Below are 20,878 nucleotides of genomic sequence, written 5' to 3'. Positions count from 1 at the left end.
TATTTGGCCAGTAGAGACAGTAATGATCCAAGACTAAAAAGTCACTACAAAATGTACTGTAAAATTTTGTCAAAAGTCATTAAAGAAGCCAAACAGAATAATTATAACAGCCAAATTCTAAAATCAAACAATAAAATTAAAACCACTGGGATATTGTGAAAGTCGAATCAGGAAAGAAATCTGTTAATGAAGACGTACAAAGTTTGAATATTGAAGGGAAGTCCACTAACAATCCACAAGCTATCGCAAGTGCATTTAATGAATATTTCCTTTCATTAGCTGAGAAAACATATTCCAATAATAATAATAATAATAATAATAATAATAATAATAATAATCCAATATACTATCTGTCTCGTGCCTTTAACAATTCATTTCCAAATATCAATCTCAAATTCTCAACAAGGAAGGAAATTGAAAACATTATTAAATCCCTTAAGCCCAAAAATTCACATGGATATGATGAAATCTCTACCAAATTACTTAAAGCAAGCTCTGTTTACATCAGTTCACCCTTGAATCATCTATGTAATAAATCTTTATCATCAGGTACTTTTCCTCAACGCTTAAAATACGCTGTAATGAAACCACTTTTTAAAAAAGGAGAGAGAAAATGCATCTCTAATTACAGACCAATATCCATATTGACTTCATTCTCAAAAGTCTTTGAAAAAGTTATGTATAATAGACTACTTGAACACTTAAATTCTAACAACATATTAGTCAAAGAGCAATTTGGATTTAGGAAAGACCTAACAACAGAAAAAGCAACCTATGAACTAACTAACGATATTTTAAGTGCTCTCAATGACAGATTAATTGTGGGAGGGATTTTCTGTGATCTAGCAAAAGCTTTCGATTGTGTTAATCATGATATCTTACTATCGAAATTAAATTTCTATGGAATAACTGGCAAAGCTAATGAATGGATCAAATCATACCTCAAAAACAGGTATCAAAGAGTTGAAATAAATAATAAAAACTCCAGTCATAATGCATTTTCAAACTGGGGAATTATAAAGCACGGTGTTCCACAAGGATCAATTTTAGGTCCCTTACTTTTTCTTCTCTACATAAATGATCTATCTAAAACCATCAACAATAAATCTAAACCAATTCTATATGCAGATGACACTAGTATAATATTTAAGAACTCTAAATTTGAAAACTTTAAAAATGACATAAATATTGTATTTGAAGCCTTAAACAGATGGTTCGAAGCCAATTTACTCTCATTAAATTTTGATAAAACCCATTACATATCATTCACAACTAAAAACAACCACCAAATTGATCTGGACATCAGTTATGCCAACAAATTAATCTGTAAAGTACTTGATACAAAATTCCTTGGAATACATGTAGACAGTACACTGTCTTGGAAAATACATATTGAACAAATTATACCTAAATTAAATGCAGCTTGCTATGCGATGAGATCAATTAAGCCTTTTATGTCACAGGAAACATTGAAGATGGTTTACCATGCCTACTTTCATTCTATTATGAACTATGGATTAATATTTTGGGGGAACTCTTCACATAGTGTAATAATTTTTAAAATACAAAAGAATATAATTAGAATCATTACAGGATGTAGAAGTAGAGATTCATGTAGAGAATTATTTAAGAAATTAAAAATTCTACCTCTTCAATCGCAATACATATTATCGCTTCTCTTATTTGTTGTTTACAACAAAGATAAATTCAAATTAAATTCTGATGTCTATAACATGAATACTAGACAAAAATATAACTTCCACCTACCCTCATCAACTTTATCAGTATATCAAAAAGGAGTCTACTTTACTGGCATAAAAGTGTTCAACAATCTGCCACAAAGTATTAAAAACTTGGGCAATGATACTAAAAAGTTTAAATCAGAGTTAAAGAATTATCTACATGCTCATTCCTTCTACTCTTTAGATGAATACTTCAATGTAAATAGAGAATGATGTAAAATTAAGTTATATTAATTTTTAAGCTAAAATTGCCTGTACTTATGTATGTAACCTTTTGACTTGTTCTGTATCCAAAGGTACTAACCTGCTTAGGATTTATAGAATGTAAATAAATTCAATTCAATTCAATTTAAAAAGAAAAATTAAAAAAAAAAATAAGTAAAAGTAAAGGTATCTCTGTAACAGGCCTTGGAGGCCCAAAGGGTTGTGAGATGTTGAGGTTCCCACATTTTCTAGAGAATCAGCTCATAGATGGCGGCAAGGTTGTCAGCCTTATGTGCTGGCTGGCTGCCCTTTACCCCCAAGAATATTCCTGGTACTCATTCCTGTTAGAGGCTGAGCTGACCCGAGGGCCATAGTGTGGTTGGAAGGATTAGGTCAATTGAAAAATATCCAAGGACCTCATTGGGACTTGAACCCATGACTTTCCTGTTTGTAGCATAGTGCCTCAACCAACTATGCTGCCGCATGCCCCCAATACAAAAGAAAAGAATAATTAAAACTTCAGAAAGAACAGACAGTGTTGTCACGATTTAGGGGCAATTATAGATGGGGTACAGATTGGTGAATGGATTTATTGATGACTTAAAACTAGAAGCACTTACAATGCTATCACTGATCTACACACTTTACAAACCATCACAGCACCTGCTAAGCCTTTTTCCAGCCTGCTTTCATTAGTCATTTCCTGGTAACGTATCTTAACAATGGAGAGTCTTCAGCTTCCGTGGTCATGCCACTGTTGCTGGCTAACACTCCATAACTGAACTGCACCATCTCTCCTCAGCCTTCCTTGAAAACCTCTACTCTCAGCTAGGTGTTGCCTGGACACAGACTTGTAACAAGGGCTATTGCTTACGCCCTTAAAACTGCCAAACCACACTCACTAACTGCTGACTCAAGGCTAAGTGGCCCCAACTGTCTTCCTTACAATCCCTCTGCACGGACCATGCAGAAAACACCGTTTCAAGCACTAACTCTTCTCCTGTAGATCCATGTTTACCACACTGCTGCATAGCAACAGCTGTTGTCTCATTGTTTCGAGGTGTTTGCCTAGCAATGGGTCTAAATGCCACAGTATCTAAAAAATTTGACTTCAAGGTTACTCAAACTTTTCACCGATTCAAAGTCTACACCATTTAATATTGCAAGTCTGACACTTGCTTCTATCAGCTCTGTATGTAACAGCACTAGCAAACAACAAAGAAATACATTTCTGGTATGTTTAGGATTGGCAGTGGGTGGGGTGAAGGGTGTAATTATGTAAGGGGGAACCTAATTCTTCAGCTCTTCTTGGATCAGGGGAACACTGATAAGCTACTGTTTAAGAGTATAAAGAACCTTTTGCTTTACCTTCAGCCTGCTTTGCTGCTGGTCCCCTTCAGCCTTTGTCAATGTCTGTGATGCGCTGGCTTTCAGTTCTGACAGTGTTTCAGTTGAAGGTAAGATTTCTTCTTTTTCCTGCTCTTTTCTCTTAATTAGTTCACTCAGAACCTTCCTGTCTCTATCTGACCCTACATCCTTCACTTCACCATTCACTTTGGACGGGGTTGAAACAGCCTGCTTGTTAGATATTATCATGGCATTAACCATACCATTTAGGAATTCTTCTGGACTGCCATTCGCAAGGGGTAGGATGAATTTTCCTTTGTCACTTGGTTCGTTCTTATTCAGAGCTGCTGACAGTACATCATTGTTGGGAGACTTCACCAGACTACTGGGTGTTTGTTGAGTTGTTCTGTTTCTAGGCAGTGAGCCGACAAACTCGTAGTCACCAGTTACAGCTAATCGGTTTTCTATCACCTCACTTGTGTCTCTGTTCAAAAAGAAGTTTACTGAGGTCAGGTATTCTGAAGAATCTGGGAAACTTCACATGGCACTTTAAAATACAGCCAAAACTTATTATTAAACCCTTGAATTATGAGCAGATGTGATTTTCATCTCTAAACCACCAGTTCCAAGAAATTAAATTGTAATTAATTAATATTTTGTAACTTTTACATAGCTAATATACATACTTAGCTGAAGGAGCAATAGTACGGATCCTGGTCCGGGGGCTTTGAGGGTGCACAATGGTGCCTGGAGTTGTTATTACCACATTCTCGTATGGACTGCGAATCATACTTGGTGGCAGCGGGCTTGTTGTAAGAGTGTCATGAACTGTCACCTCGTTGCTGCCAAGATGACTTGCAGATGATGGCGGTGAATTTGCTGGCATTGTGAAGCAGTTCAAAGAAAAGGACCTGATAACGTTTTAAAATGAATTAGTAAAGAATACTGCACTCATTTCTTCAACCCTGTTATTAAGATCAGTCTTCTGGGATGTGACATCATATAGTTTGGTAGACTGGTACATGTGTTTCAGTGGAACCTGCTGCCTTCATCTTCAGGGAGTAAGTTCTTCTACCCTACAGATTAAGGCAGCAGACATCCTGAAATGTTGGTAACCATCTGCTGAATGGTGTGAGACATGTTCCAGAAGGCTGTATCTTCATGTTCATGCTGTGAGAACCTCAAATCTCAACCCTTTCATCACAACACAGATCTCGGTATGGCTCAACTGGCTGTCTCCCATAACAAAAGAGATTCCCATACTTCTCCTACATCATGGTGAAATCATTGTAGCAGTCCAGTCAATATCTTTGCCCTCATTCAAACAATTTGGGCCAAAAAACAGTAAACTGCTGGCAGAGCATTAAAAGAATTTGTGCAAAGATATTGCACATACTTTCTCATATGCACCAGATGTATCACGGTCTCTCACTTGGGTCTGTTACCTCTACAGCTGATTAAACTCAAAATCAGCCAAGCAATTCTTGAAACTAACATCGATTTAGCCAGAATAAGTTTTCTTATTAGTATCAACCCAAATATTTCTAAATGACTAGTTGATACATCTGCACAAGCATTTTCCAAGATACTGATGATTAGAAGAACTGGTTAGCACACTTTTCCATTCACATGAAATGCATGTATGTCACTTTTATTTTATTCTGAATTTTAAATATTTTCTGGGAACCCTATGTCACAATCATCCTGCCAAATACTGCTAAAATATACCGTTTTTTTTTTCTTTTTCAATTGCCATTTTTGTTAAGATGCTGCAAAGGTCAATGTATATAAAAACAAAAGACAAGCATTTATGATTTCCTTGAAGAACACAGCCTTTTGAAATGTGAAACTATGCAGCCTGATACCAACATTTCACAAGAACATACTGTCTCTATCTTCGGAGTTATGGAAGTGAACCAAGTAGGGGAAAATGGTACTTACTTACTTACTCACTCATGTAGCTGGGCCCTTCTTGAGGAGCCGCCAATTCTGCAGCTACTCAAGAATTTTCCAGCATTTTATGGAACCTGAAGGTTCATTACCATGTTCACAAGAGCCCTCCACTGGTCCCTATCCTGAGCCAGAGCTATCCAATCCTATCTCTCTAAGAGCCATTCTAAAATTGTCCACCCACCTATGCCTTGGTCTTCCCTGTGATCTCTTTCCTTTCGGCTTTCCCACCAATATCCTTTATGCATTCCTTGTCTCCCCCATTCGTGCAACATGACCTGCCAACCTCATCCTCCTTGATTTGATCATTCTAATTATACTTGGAGAAGAGTACAAGTTATGAAGCCCCTCATTATGCAGTTTTCTCCAACTTCCTGTCACTTCATCCCTCTTCGGTCCAAATATTCTCCTCAACACCCTCAGTCTATGTTCCTCCCTTAATGTCAGAAGCCAAGTTTCACACCCATACAGAACCACAGGCAAAATTATAGTTTTGTATATTATAATTTTTATGTTTCTGGACAGCAGATGAGAAGACAAAAGGTTCTGGACTGAATGGTAGCAAGCATTACCTGAGTTCAATCTCCTCTTAATTTCCTCCTGAATCAGGTTTTGATCTGTTATCGTCGTTCCCAAATATCTGAACTGTGCCACATTAGGGGAAAATGGTACCTATGTAAAATTGGTAATGGAGTATGGGGAACCATGTTCATGTAAAGACCCTTTTCTTAAGAGGGGAAAAGGAAGAAGCTTAAGAAGAAGGGAGGTGTGGAAAGAGGAAAATGTTTTCACTGGCTTGACTCACTTCTCCTACCCTGAAGATGGAGGCAGCAGCTTCTCTGAAATGGTGAACCTCTCTATAACACTGCAATCCTCAGATCTTGTTTAAGGAAACTCTGACTCTTGTGATATTTCCCCAGAATATGGTTTTGAGGCATATGGTTAATGTAATGAATTCAACATTATTGTAACATTTGATTAAGGAAGCCAAGGGGAACGTGGCAGCGTAGTCGGTTGAGGGGCTACGCTACAAGCTGGAAGGTCACTGGATTTTTTTCAATTGACCTAATCCTTCCAGCTGAACTATGGCCCTGGGGTCGACTCAGCCTCTAACAGAAATGAGTGTCAGGAATTAATTAAATAATTTTCCTGGGGAGTAAAGCACAGCTGGTGCGTAAGGCTGACAACCTTACTGCGATCTTTGAGCCAATTGTCTAGATAGTGTGGGACCCGCGATGTCTCACAACCCTACGGGCCTTGACGGCCTGTTACAGGGATAGCTTTACTTTTCTTTTTTTATTAAGGAAGCCAAAAAGAACTACTGTTTCATTTTCTCCTCTGTTTTCCCTTAACTCTTGGGTTTAGCATATAAAGCTCTTTTCATATATGTCTGAACACTATGTGGCCAGTACTGAAAACTGAAACAAAGACCATGCAAGATCTTAATTTAATTTTAAATTACTGTACAATGCAGATAACTACCTGTAAAAAGTAGAAATACCAGTTCATCACCAAGCATATGGTTCCTTTCACTGTCAACATCACACAATATGGTACCTCAAATTTATGAAAGGAATAGCATTAAAATTAAGAAATTAAATTCTACTTACACATTTAATAGTTTCAGAATCTGGATTCAAATTGTATCTGGAAATTCTACTGCAACACTTGTGCGTACTTACTAGAGTTTGACGTAAGTTTCGTAATACCTTTCAATGTTCTCTCTTACTTCCAGAGAAGGAAACAGGAAATTGACAGAAAGTTATGCAACTATGTTTATTCTAGAAAAAAATGGCTGTGCACAAAAAGTATCTTCTACCCTACCCAATAACCAACTCATAAAAAGTAAATTAAATGAAAGGGAATACTTATATTGTGCAAAAGCTGTAAGAAGCAGTTCTTACCCAATAACACTGGTACTGCTTGTCTCAAACGTAAATATCTCTCCAACTTCATCTTCTGAGGCTCCTGTACTTGCACTCGGTGAGACCAGACGTTTATCTCGAGGCAGGGAGCCATTTGTTTTTATCCTGAAATATCAGGTCAGAAGTCTTTAAAATAACATACTCAACTGATCTGGATTTTAAACCAAAAATAATCTCAAAAATCGGTAGTAAGGCAAATGCATTTTCTAAGACCACTACTAGGAGTCACTAGATTAGACTACAAAAAAGTGTGACTTCTACAAAACTATGCGGAATCAATCTACCCTCAAAACAGAAGCAGCAGTTGGTTCCTATTAACACTGGAACCTGTCTACCAGACTACATCAAATATGGAGGCAGCTGGTTCTTTGATACATTGATATACACGTATATCAACCAGACTACATAGTATCACAGTGCAGAAGACTGTAAAATTTATTTTTATTGCTTTCTATTCCTCAAATATTTATCTCCTCATAAAGTTCAAATATCACTCTGACCAATACCAACCAAAGAACAATTACAGACCACCATAAAAAGATTATGCGAAATGCTTTCCTTAAGTGCATAATACTCAACTGCACTTTTAATGTGAACAAAGGAATACTTCAAAGTCAATGGTAAGATACCATCACTGCTAGAACCAATCATTATATTCTGGGTCATTACAATACAAAACCAATAAGCAGAACACATGCCACATATTAAAAAAAAAGAACAATTCTGTTTTTGATTCAGTAATTCAAATGCAGGCATCAGTTCAAAAGTAACTGTGAATTTAAAAAACTAAAATTCTGTCTTTTTTAAATATCTTAAGTATTCACAGCATCAAACAATTTTTTCAAATTGCTGTAGCTCTCACAAAGGTATCTAACCACAGGCTGCATTATAACACATTTATTTAAACTTAATATCTTGTAATATTGTATATCAACACTATAAAAAATTCAGTGAGTATGCATCTGAGAACACTCCCATTCTGAATTATTTTTAATATACGCAGCATAGAATGTTCTCCTTCACAAAGGCAGACACAGCTACACATAACTAGGAAGTAGGTAGTCAGTAAACCACAATATCAATATTTTATATTCTTTGTGGCCAAGAAAGTATTCTTGTATAACAAGGAGGGAAGTATTAACCCATATCCTGTGGAATTGAAGAATATTACTGGTGAGCTGCACAAAGCCGAGTGGTGGGCCACAACTTGTGTGCCTACTTGGACAGACCTGTTTTATAATGTAACGTAACAACTATTTACAACATTAATTTTGTTGCTTATAAATTTTATAAAGTTTTACTTGAGCTGAATGTATTTGTTACACTGGAACAATTCAAAACAAATTAAATTTGTTGAACTTTTGGTGTAGACACACAGAAGTAAAATTAATCAAAATATGTTCAGCAGTTTTGGAAACGAAATCACTGAGTACATGGGTACAAACAACCTCCAATTAATTATCACTTAAATACCTTTTCTCTTATTAAAACGTTTTTAAGCTTTACAACAACCAAACAACATTAGTATTGCAAAGTTTATCACTATTCGCTTTGACATTTAGTCTATGAAGGAAAGTTTGTTCACACAATTTTGAATTATGCAAAATCTCCCAAGAAATCAACCATAAGAGTAACATATCGCCACTTTTTGGTACTATTTAGTGTACTTGAAACTTTTTAAAAAATCATGGGGAAAGCATACAGATGGACCCCCTCCCCAGTGGGCATGCATGTGATACACTTTTTGTTATATTCAAGGTAAATATACATCATTCTGTTAAGGAGAAATGTCAGATAATTGTGTGCCCACGATACAAATTTGTGATTTATGGTACAGCGAATTAAAAAGTCTAGTTCCTGACATGGGCTTTGCATCTCCCCCCTTCCCCCAGATTTTTTTTTGGGGGAAAAATGAATAAAAGGAAATTGCAAAATATCAATACCAAACATCATTTTTAATTGTGGCACCATCTATTCAACAGGGATCCAAAACACTGGGGCAATCTGTAAAAATATTCTTAAACAGCTTAAAAGTACATCTGTAAGATGCTCCTATACAGGTAAAATCCCCAGTGGCACCCGTCTTCGTCTAATCACAGCACGCTCTCTTTATATTTTCAGACAATAGCTGTCATTAATATAGGCTTAAACCTCTAAAATGACAGGACAGATAATAATACGGATTCAAAACAAACCAGTTTAAAATGTCAGCAATTGGAAGAAAAATTCCGTGTCTACGCATTGTCTACTCTATTTCAGTATACACCGCTTTCCTTGCTGATATGTTAGCATAAAAAGATTCTGTTATTTGACGTTTTCGCGGTAACCTATGAATTAATTTTCTAGCTGCTGGGGATGCTTTAGCTAATGTGTCAAAAGATGGAAGGTTAGGTTTCTTTTGACGCTTCAGCTGTGCCAAGAGATGGCACGTTAGGTTTCTTTTGACTGATAATGCTACATACCAGATATACGAGATATATGAATAATCGGTTTCAAACATAACCTCCTACGAGCAAACCTGGCCAGCAGTGGGAGGCCGGATTCAAATTTGTACGTTCCTATGCATTAAGGCCCGTCCACATTACTCGTGCCGTCAGGAGACTCGTCTGGCTTTCACTTGTGCTCGTAAATCTTCGTCCACACTACTTCAGTTGTTCGCCAGGCTTCGGCGAGTGAGGATCCGTATATTTACTCGTATAGGCTGTAGTCGTATTTTAATTTACTGGCTATAGTTTTTAAATTAAAAATTTTAAATAAACGAAGTTGTAGTAATTGCTGCAAGTTTCCTAGTGATACGCCTGTTAGGTCAGGAACAAGAAGGAAGACGCAAGAAACTACCTCAAAAACGCAGATGGTGGATGACCACAGTTTTCAAAAGTTGGGAAATCTACAGCGGAAGTGATCTCTTGGAGGACTTGGGAGTGGAAAATTTACATTTCAAGACATTTTGCCGTATGTCCCCATCCGACTTTGAAGCTCTAATAAGTTTGGTGGGACCTAAGATAGCAAAGACTGACAGCACATTTCGAAAAGCTATTCCAGTTGCAGAGAGGCTGGCACTTACGCTCAGATACCTAGCAACTGGCGATTCCTACTCCCGTCTCAGTGTTTCATTTAAAGTCTCCAAGCAAGTGATAACATTCTTCCTGAAGTTTGTGCAGCGCTTCTTGACAGTTTGAAGGCGTTTGTAAAAGTAAGTTCACGTGTAATAATGCACGTTTCTTTATTCTTTATTCATATTGTGGTCGAATACATAAAAATAATTACAAAACATTCAGCGATATCGACAGGAACTACAATAGGATTTCAAAACATATAAGGTAGAAAAGATTAACAATCAAATGAGAGAAATAAATGAAAATTTGAACAAAAGAATTCATTCGAAATGAATGAAATCAAGCAACTGTGACCTGACATGTCTGATACCGTCGGGAGCAGAAACAGATGTATGTTGAGAATTTCGCTGTTGGTTGGCCTCTGCATGTTGAGTGCTGATAGCGATTGGCTGTAGAGGAGATGGCACGAAAGTCGAGTAACTACAGTCGTTATCGCTTGAGCTTGACCTTGAATAGTCGCACGAGGTTCTAGATGATTGTGTTATTGCAGAAGGGGATGTATAAATGCCGCTTTCTGCTTTAAAAATTATGTCTGAGTACTCTTTTTTTTAACAAAAGCACGTGTTGGTTTATCCACTGATCGCAGAACATTCGCTATGTACTCTCCACAGGCGTCCATTTCGTCTCTCTCTCTTTTTTTTTTAGCAATAGCGGCTTGTAGAGCAGTGTACGCCTCTCCTATTTGGGGATCTTCAGTGTGTTAGCACTTTTTCGCAGAATGTTTCTGGGTGAAACAAATACTTTGTTTTCGTTTCGTGTAGGTGGTGCTTTGTTGACTTGTTTGTGCATGATCTGTTTCTTGGTTACTAACAAGACCACATTCATCACTACACATGATCGCAGCCTCTTCAAGTTGGGAGTGAGACGCTTCTCCTCCGTCCTGAAATAAAGCAAGGAAAACAGACTGATGTAAACAATAAAAAAGCAAGGAAAATAAAATACAAAAGAATAGAGGCAGGGCTACGAAATACAACTTTTTTTAAAAATATGGAGAACGGTATAGTCGTTTTCCCGGACGCTAGTACTCTCCCAGGAAGACAGAAAGGAGTACCTTACGTAATTGTCGCAGACGGCGCGTTTCCGCTCAACAATATCATGAAGCCGTATTCTGGACAGCAGCCCAGGGGATCGAGTAAGCGTATTTTCAACTAGACTTTCAAGAGCACGTCGGACCGTGGACAATGCGTTCGGAATACTTTCTTCCGTGTTCCGAGTACTAAGAAAACCTATATTACTGCAGCCTGAGAAGGCCCAAAGTGTTATTATGGCTTGCATATACCTGCATAATTTCTTGCGAAAAAGCTGTGATTCCAGACAAATTTATACTCCTGGGGGAGCACTCGATCACGAAGAGAATGGACGCGTAACTCGTGGAACATGGAGAAATGAGGTCATGACTGCTACAACGTTTACGTCATTGCCGTCCATTCCGCGACGGTCAACTCAGACTGCTAACGACATTAGAGATGAATTTGCTGCTTATTTCATGTCCGAAGATGGGAGAGTGCCATGGCAAGTTGATTATCAATAATTTTTCAAAAATTTCAAATTCAAGAATTTGTTCTTATTATTCAGTTACCAGATACCTAGGTACTAATAACTACGTACTTACATAGGCACAGTTCAAGTACCTACTTATGTGAATGTCTACCTATATTTTATAATATTTTTGTAACTCTAATTAAAATGTTCCAGGCGTGAACACACCTACGTTTCGTGAATGAGTTAACATTTTTCCTGCTTTGATTTTCTTCCAAAATAAATATTATGTAAATTACAAGTTTCGGCTATGAAACTAGTTTTACTTACTTCTGTGTTGATTGTCCACCGAGGTTGATGTCTGTCGTGAAGAAATGCGAAGACTTTGTATGAAAACCAGTTTGGGCGTCCACTTCGTCAGCTCCAGATCCCGATTTTCAGGCAGCAGTAAGCTTCTGACGCACTTTCCGGTATGTAGCTAACAAACTCTTCATTTTCTTTTTCAGTTCGGCCACGACTACACTAAGTTCCGTTGCGATTGAATCCCACGCTTCAGTTTTTTTTTTGTTTCACTTTATATAAACAGTGGGTAGCATCCCACAGCACCGGGTGTTTTTCGTAAACTTTTATGAAGTTAATCGTGGAATTGTTCGTCCACTCCATGTTCCGCGCTAGTGCAGAAAGTCGACTGATCAAGGCTCGTAATCGTCCACATGACTCGGGCGGCTTGTCGCGAACCCCTTCATGTACCGACAACAAGCGGAGCCCCACGAACCAATGGCTGGTGCGGCGCGTATTGCTTGTCTCGTGACTTGTCATAACGTCCACACCACTCGCGAGCATAGCGAGTCACACGAGCACGAGTACGGGCCTTTACTGAGCACAGACAGTTCTTGCGCCGTTGCTATATATGCGTTTGTTAGGATCAATGACTTTACGCCTTCTGCATGTCTGGTGCTAATAACAGTTTTCTTAACCATTAACAAGTCTGTTAATCTCAAAAACGAAGTCAAAGTTACAGATTTCATTTACATAAATTAATGCGTTCCAATATATACGTTATACAGAGAACTACACACACTGCATCGCTGATTCAAAGCTTAGATTTTCTACGCACTGTGACAAAGACGTGTTCCCACAGTTTTGGTTCCGAGCAGGGAAATGGGTTACGCCAGCCTCTCGCCATAAAAAAGTAACCCTTACGATTATACGAGTATATGGACGTGAAACTTGGTCTCTAGCCAAAACGGAAGAACATGATTCAATGTGTTTGAAAACAAATCACAGAGAATATTTGGGCCGAAGAGACAGGAAGTAACAGGATGACGGAGAAAACTGTTTAACGAACATCTTACTGAACTTCATGAAATGTTATTTGGGCGATAGGGGGTCGGATCTTGCAGCTTCTCAAAACGGATGTAAGAAACTCATACCAGTCCATTTTGGTCACTCCTAGTCCCGTCCGTAAGTCTCTGAAACCAGCAGAATTATCTCTATACAGTACAGCATTTTCTCCCCTTTCAGCCGAGAGGCACAAGGCGTAAGCTACTCTCTTCCCTCCCCCAGCCACGAAAATTATACTCCATTGAAAATGACAGCTGGGTCACACGTGACGCAGATAGAATATTGCAGTCAGAAACAGACCCCACTCCCCCACAACAACTTCTGATCGTTTCTAGACTCACTACATACGGGATCTATTGGCCATTATCAGTTCTACTGAAGCCATATGAATATAGAGCTAACTGGTAGTTATGAGCACTCACGGCAGTGATTATGAAGGGTATCACCGCGTGGTATATGACGACGGTGAAGTATACCGACGTTTCGGAACACATTCTCTATTTTCTGGACTGAACAGTAAGCCAAACAAATAACAAGCATCAAACAGTACATTCCTCCGAAACGCCATTATGAGACAGGCCTACCACCTGTTTGAACATTAAGAAAACTATGCATTTTGCGTGAAGAGTGTATTCAGGTGTTTAGCATCATTATCGACAGCGACTATTTCCCTAAATTGCATTAATCGGCTAGTCTCAGACGTAACTTAGAAGAAGTTTATGCTCCCATGGATAAAATAAACAACAGAAGCCAAGTACAAGACAAAAAAGGAATTCGGACGTCGAAACATGAACCAACAAGATGGAACAAAGTCCTTCAAACGCTAACAGGCTCTCAGGCAGTCGCGAAATTTACCACCTTCCGTGGAACCCAAAGGTTCAGAACCGTGTTCATAACAACCCATCACTGAGTCCCATTCGGAAGAGCTTGAACGCAGTCCACACCATCAAGCCATACTTCTTAAATATCCTTCCTAATATTATTCTACATCTTGCACGTGGTCCATTCCTTTCACTTTTTTCAAACAAAATCTTGTCTGAAGAAAGCAGTCTTCCGGGATGTGGTACCGAGTAGATGTGATGTTAACCGACGTTTAGGAGGAACGTATCGCCTCCAGCTTCAGGGTAGAAGGAAACATAAGAAAATGGAGGAGATACGTTCCTCTGAAACGTCGGTTAACATCACATCTACTCGGTGCCACATCCCAGAAGACTGCTTTCTTCATAGTCACCGCCGTGAAAACCTCAAATCTTACAAAATCATGTCTGTTATTTCTCAACTCTTGCCATTCGCAAGAATGGCAAGTCCTTGCACTGCCATAATGGCCACCAACACACTTCTGTTTTGCTGTAAGATGTGCATGCAGACTTGGATCTGAAGCTGAGAAGAAGCGTGTTGGAAGGTTGGAAGACTTATCTGACATGTAGAGTGCTTGTCATGGCTTGAAGTAAATCTGTCAGCGCTTGATTTTTCCAAGCGTGTGCAAGCAAACCGTCATGCAAGTTGGAGGTTATGTGGTGCTCAAGGCCGCGCCATAGCTCAAGCGGTTAGTCGCTGGCTTTCCACCGCGGCGGCCCAAGTTCGATCCCGGGTCTGGTCAAGTGGGATTTGTGGTGGACAAAGTGACGCTGGGGCAGGTTTTCTCCGAGTACTTCGGTTTCCCCTGCCAATCTTCGTTCCACCAATTGCTCCACAATCACCCTCACCTATCATCTGGGGCTGGTACAATAGGCCAGAAGTGGCCGCAGTACAAGGGACTTAGTCCCACCCCACTAGCAATAAAAAAATAAAGGGCCGTTATCGTTCTATGTTTTCTTTGACAGAAATCTCGTTCATATCTGACACACATTTTCAACACATCTTCACTCACAGTCAGCCCTAGCACATGACTGAAACATCCTATGCTGCACAAACACTATAAAAGTAACCTGGAATATAGTGGCGCTGAGGAGGGTTTTCTCCTAATACTTCGGTTTCCCCTGCCAATCTTCATTCCACCAAATTCTCCATCATCATAATCACCCGGGGCATGCTACAACAGGCCAATCAGTGGCCGCCGTGCCGAGTGGACCCAGTTGCACTCCACCCCCCACTAAGCGAATTAAAAAAAAATTGGAATATCAGATAGGCTATTTCAAGCAGGAACTAATACTAGAACCTGCAAAAAACATCTGACGAAGCCAATATGACTAGATTATTGCTGAAACGTCAATAAGTTAGAGGTGCACTGTATGAAGGCAAAGTTACTTTCAGGATCAAATCTAGTGCACCCTTCTTCTTTCTTTGTTTCAAACACATCCATACTTCGATCTGCTCAGTTATAACAGTGTAGTCTGATATGCAGTATGTTCTTCCCAACAGTTGGCGGTACCCGTGAAGGCATAATTCAAAAGACTACACACAATACGAATCCTGTGTCACGTAAATCTAAGTGCATTACTTGAAACTGACAGAGACTGAGTAAACGTAAAAGTGAAATGGCTTAAAACTTAAAATCAGTGCCGCCAGCTCGAGGTGGCAGCTATGATGGATTTACCTTTACCCTTCGCACACTTTCCAGAATGTAACACCTAAACGTAACAGCACATCATCTGAATGGACGTATATATATATCAATCTTTGTCATTAGTCAGTATATTATTGTTCATTGGCCACATGTCTTGCAGTATTGTTGCTTCTTCTGCACCATGGTCTCTCGCTTCCACAGGTATGATAGCCAGCACTGTGTAGTCTTACGTAGATAATTAATAAGGAATATTCTTGGGGGTAAAGGGTCGCCGGCGCGCAGGGCTGACAACCTTACCGCCATCTATGAGCCGATTGTCTAGAAAATGTGGGAGCCTCAACGTCTCACAACCCTATGGGCCTTCACGGCTTGTTACAGGGATACCTTCACTTTTTTTTTACTTTTATGAACTGAACGAAATGGGCCTACAATAGAACTGCGTAAATCCTGAAACCATCAAGGCAGCTGAGGCACTTCAAGGCAACTAAGGTGTTGTCTTCCAAGCCAAACAATATGTCCACTTCACAGCACTGTCACAGGAAGATAACGTTGCACTATCAACTAAGCCAACACAGGAATTAGGACAAGCTATACATATACATCCTGCCTAAGGCCGTATGATAATATACAACATAAAGCGGATGTCGAAGGACAGTTCTAGTACCTGTGTTAAGGCGCGTCTACATTACTCGTGCTCGTGGGGAGACTTGTCTGGCTTTTACTTGTGCCCGTAAAACTTCGTCCACACTACTTCAGTTGCTCGCCAGGGTTCGGCGCGTGAGGATCCGTATATTTACTCGTAGTGTGTATAGGCTGTAGACGTATTTTCATTTATTGGCTACAATTTTTAAATTTGCTTGTCCCGTGACTTGTCATTTCGTCCACATTACTCGCGAGCATAGCGAGTCACACGAGCACGAGCAATGTGGACACGCCTTTATACGTGAAACTGACATCTAATCTAATTTTGGAATCCCTGTTATTGTGTATATTACACATACTGATGCATGGGCACTGACAAAAATGCAAAGGAAAACAGACATAAACAGCATAAATTAAATTTGTTATGAATTTTCGGGTTACACATTAAAGGAACAGATCAGAAGGACGGTGATTAGACATGAAAACAATATATTCAAGTTAACTTCTCTATGGCGTCCAGACTGGCTCTGGAGCCCACCCAGCCTCCTATCCAATGAGTACCGGGGGGGGGCTCTTTCCCTACGGGTAAAGCGGCCGGGGCGTGAAGCTGATTATTCACCTCTATCTAGTACCGAGGTCAAGAATAGTGGAACTATACCTCCATCCTCACCATGTTTTCGTGGTTTCTTTTTATTGCTCGTGGGGTCGGTCTAAGTCCCTTGTACTGCGGCCACTTTGTGGCGGTCCGGGTTCGATCCCGGGTCTGGTCAAGTGGGATTTGTGGTGGATGAAGTGGCCCTGGGGCAGGTTCTCTCCGAGTACTTCGGTTTCCCCTGCCAATCTTCATTCCACCAATTGCTCCACAATCACCCTCACCTATCATCTGGGGCTGGTACAATAGACCAGAAGTGGCCGCAGTACAAGGGACTCAGTCCCACCCCACTAGCAATAAAAAAAACTTGCAAACCTCACTACGTCACGTGCCAGAAGACATTCAAGTCAGCATACTGTACCGGTTCTGCTGCAGGGTCGGCGTCTGGGGCGGCTTGCTCTGCTGCCTCTCGCACTGCACCTGTCGTTCGTATTCGGCACACATGTTCAGGATCTCCTCCAGCCTCGCTCGCTCCTGCCGCTCCGCCTCTTGTTCCCGCATTCTGGCTTCTTGTGCCTGCAACATCCCGAATCTAAACCCTTTCAGGCCCATACAAAAAGAGAGGAACAGGAGACTATGGCTCTGGAGGTTCCCGAGCAGTGCCCATACATGCAAGCAGCTTTGTAAGGCGTTGGGAAGTGAACCCTTTTGTTACACAGCAGGGAAATGAAGCTCAGCGGGGTCTTCACTGCTTTAGATCCGAATTGTGATCTTACTGAAGACCATGCGAAGCAAAATGTAAGTATTCTATTCCTACATATTAGATATCCACCACAGTCAGTAAGTTCGTGGACTGGCCGCAAAGCGTCGTTGCAGTGCACTATTGCAGATAGGTTGAGGCACGATATGATGCCCTGTTAGTTAATCTCTCGTCACAGCAAGAAGCAGTTGTGTGCAAACAGTGTAAGTAGAACTACGACCTCTATTGTGTACTGCAGTTAAATGCAAATGGCGGAAATCGAAAATGTGGCAGTTTGAACAAAGGGCAAACATCAAGTTCTGCCAAATCTAGGCAAATCCTCTAGCGAAACGTTTGATGCAGGAAGAATTGGCTGTTGCTACACGACAACGCCCCTGCACATCGCTCTGTTCTTGTCCAAGAGGAACTGGCAAGGAAACAGGTCACCGTTTTGCCACGCCCTCCATACTCACCTGATCTCGCACCCTGCGATTTCTTTCTCTTTCACCGCGTGAAAACAAAGCTACGTGGCCGTAGATTTCGGTCGTCCGAGGAGGTGGTCACTGCCACAATATACGCTGTGCGGGAATTTCCCGCCAATATGTTTCGGTAGCTATATCAACGTTGGCAGACTTGCACAGCGGCCAACGGCAACTATTTTGAGGGCCGATGTGGATCTGCGTAAATGTAAGTGAATACCTTGTAATATGATGCGATAAAACCACAGTCCACGAAATTAATGACTTACCACGTATATTGCGCTTGCATTATACAGACCAATCTACGTATAATAAGGCACAGTGGTAACAATATTACTATCTGCTCTAACACAATAACTATGAACTTTGCCCTTAGACTGTTTTCATTTGAGCAGGGAGAGCGCAGTCGGTGTACGAACTGGCTACGGGCTGGCCAGCCCAGGGGGTTGGAGTTCGAGTCCCTGAAGAGGGCAAGATTTCTCTCCTCTCCACGTCGAGACCGGTTCTGGGGCCCACCCAACCTATCTAATGGCCACCCGGGACTTTCCCCGGAGATAAAGCGGCCAAGGCCTGAAGCTGACCACTCACCTCCGCTTAATTCCGAGGCGAAGAATACGTGGATCTATACATCCATTCGCCCATACGTCTTCATGGTGTAGTGCTTACTTAGTTAAGCCCAGGGTTAATTTTGTACCTTTCCACTACTTTTCTTGTCATCATGCTGTATGAGTTTGAAAATACGCGACTCTTTCTCTAAGCAACATCACTAGATCGGTCTTTCTAACGGAGACGCAACGGGTACTCTAAATTGAACTGAATTTTTATATATTATTTCGAGGAATTTCAGATTTGAAAAGGCTAAATGCTGTTTAGGGAAATGTCAGTCTTTTTCTGAATATCACATGAAATCCATAAATATGCTCTGTAAGCAAAATTCACTGCTTTTTAATATTAAAACACATGCTACACATGGTTACCCCTGTACTTTAAAAATTAACGCAAAACCGCTCTGCAAACAGGAAATTGTTGTGTGAAATTATGCGCTTTATAAACTGTTTAGTCCATTAACTTCCATTCGCAGGGCTAGACATCTGTTCCCACGCGTTTTTAAAGTAAGCAATGATCTTTTGTTTGCCGACATAAGCTTCGCAGTTGCTGGAATCTAAGACATCATTTCACCAACAACCGCATGAAAGGCCGAAATATGGTATTTCAATGCCATTCGCCAGATAATTCTATAAACTCATTTCTAAACTGCGTTCCATGAAGAATGACTGGAGGAACAATGTAGGAAAGGTACGCAACGCAAAGAATTCTGGAGGGTTCCCTCATATAAGACGGAAAACACGTGCGTGGCATAAGACGTGATTCTCCTTTGGAACATTTTTCGCTGTTTTAAATATTTAACAAGTCAAAACGCGCACAGAAAGGCAATTAGGTCTTCTCGTAAAATATCTGTTAGTGTTGTCGGATTTTAACGAGAATTAGGAAGTGCCGAAGCCGGTCACGGTAGCCGAGCGGTCTAAGGCGTGCACTGTCTTCGCTCGCTCGGAAGCCGGAATCGTGGGTTCGAATCCCATTCAGGGCATGGATGTTTGTGTGCGTTTTTCTGTGTTTGTGTACAGGTAGAGACCTTGCGACGAGCTGATCACCCGCCCAAGGAGTCCTACCGAATGTGTAAGATCTAGAAAAACCGAAGTGAACGGAGAAGTTTATGGAGGTAGGCCTAGGCCTACTGGGGCTGTAGTGCCATGGGGGGGGGGGAAGTGCCGAAAAGATTCGGTAAAATTTTCGGATATAGAAATTTCATGAAAATTGTTTCACAGGCTGTCGAGTTACTACATGCGAACAGATGACGGTAACAGAAGCATTCTTGCAACTTTCCTTTGTGATCGCCGCGATTATGAGAAGGGACCTAAGATAATAGTGAATGAAAAAGTAAATACGAGAAGGAAGAACACAACAATAAAGAAACAAACAACTTATTTTTTATCTAATTTTCTGTGTTTCCTCCTCTTGTGTTGCCCGCCCTGCCTTAAATATGTCCGTTCCTAACACGATTTCATGCACGTTCACCAATATCCCTTAACCCAAAACGGAATATGATCGAATTTCCCAGCTGCAAATTTTATATACTTCCTTCGGTAAGGAAGGATGCGATCATCTCAGATCTTCCCTAAATTGCCCAGCCGTTTAGACGGAAGCGCTTGCCGCTCCTCCCGCCTAAGTGTCCGCCGGAGATACGGTCTACTGGCGGAATGGTCAAGCCCAGGACACAACATATCACAAATAAAATACAGACCACAACATATGCTGAAAATGTTCTCTAGTGTTGTTCTTCTCTAAGTCAAGTGCCGATTCAAGAAAACCAAAATCGAAACGTCAAGTTTTCACCTAAGAGAAGTCGGATTAAGTCGCAGTTATGCTTTAACATTCTCCTTCGGGTGCCTTGCACTGAAGGCAAATATTTCTAAGTCTGAAATGTAAAGTTTTCCAAGTTTAGTCCATTTTCGAAAAAATAATGCGTGAATATAAACTTTCTACGGAGATGCCAGGGATGTGTGTATAAAAACAGACGGCATTTCCAGCATCTGTTGCAATTTCACAGACCGCCTCTGCGGTCTAGTGGTCAGAGTTCCAGGCTAAAGATCCAGAGGTCCCGGGTTCGATACCTGGGCCTACCAGATTTTCTGAGTAGTGGGTCTAGAACGGGGTCCACTCAGTCTCGTGAGGATAATTGAGGAGCTACTTGAATGGAAAAATAGCGGCTCCGGACTAGAAAACCGAAATTAATGGCCGTATGGAGTCGTTGC

General features: G+C 40.5%; 1 protein-coding gene across 3 annotated transcripts in view; it reads right to left on the bottom strand.

Moving 5' to 3' along the window:
* The window catches only part of LOC111865512 (pleckstrin homology-like domain family B member 1), a 251,346-nt gene that overhangs the window by 83,129 nt on the left and 147,339 nt on the right, over positions 1–20,878 (bottom strand). For all 3 annotated transcript variants that reach the window (XM_023853604.2, XM_023853606.2, XM_023853605.2), the window contains 4 exons: positions 17,269–17,423; positions 7,148–7,273; positions 3,980–4,204; positions 3,315–3,777 (listed from right to left, as the gene is read on the bottom strand). In XM_023853604.2, coding sequence (XP_023709372.1) covers positions 3,315–3,777; positions 3,980–4,204; positions 7,148–7,273; positions 17,269–17,423 — 969 coding nt within the window. The remainder of the gene's footprint in view (positions 1–3,314; positions 3,778–3,979; positions 4,205–7,147; positions 7,274–17,268; positions 17,424–20,878) is intronic.

Source organism: Cryptotermes secundus, unplaced genomic scaffold, assembly GCF_002891405.2.
Source record: "Cryptotermes secundus unplaced genomic scaffold, Csec_1.0 scaffold555, whole genome shotgun sequence".
In the NCBI taxonomy this organism is placed as follows: domain Eukaryota; kingdom Metazoa; phylum Arthropoda; class Insecta; order Blattodea; family Kalotermitidae; genus Cryptotermes; species Cryptotermes secundus.
The sequence above is the reverse complement of the archived record's forward strand: the minus strand, read 5'-3'. Positions and strand labels throughout refer to the sequence as shown.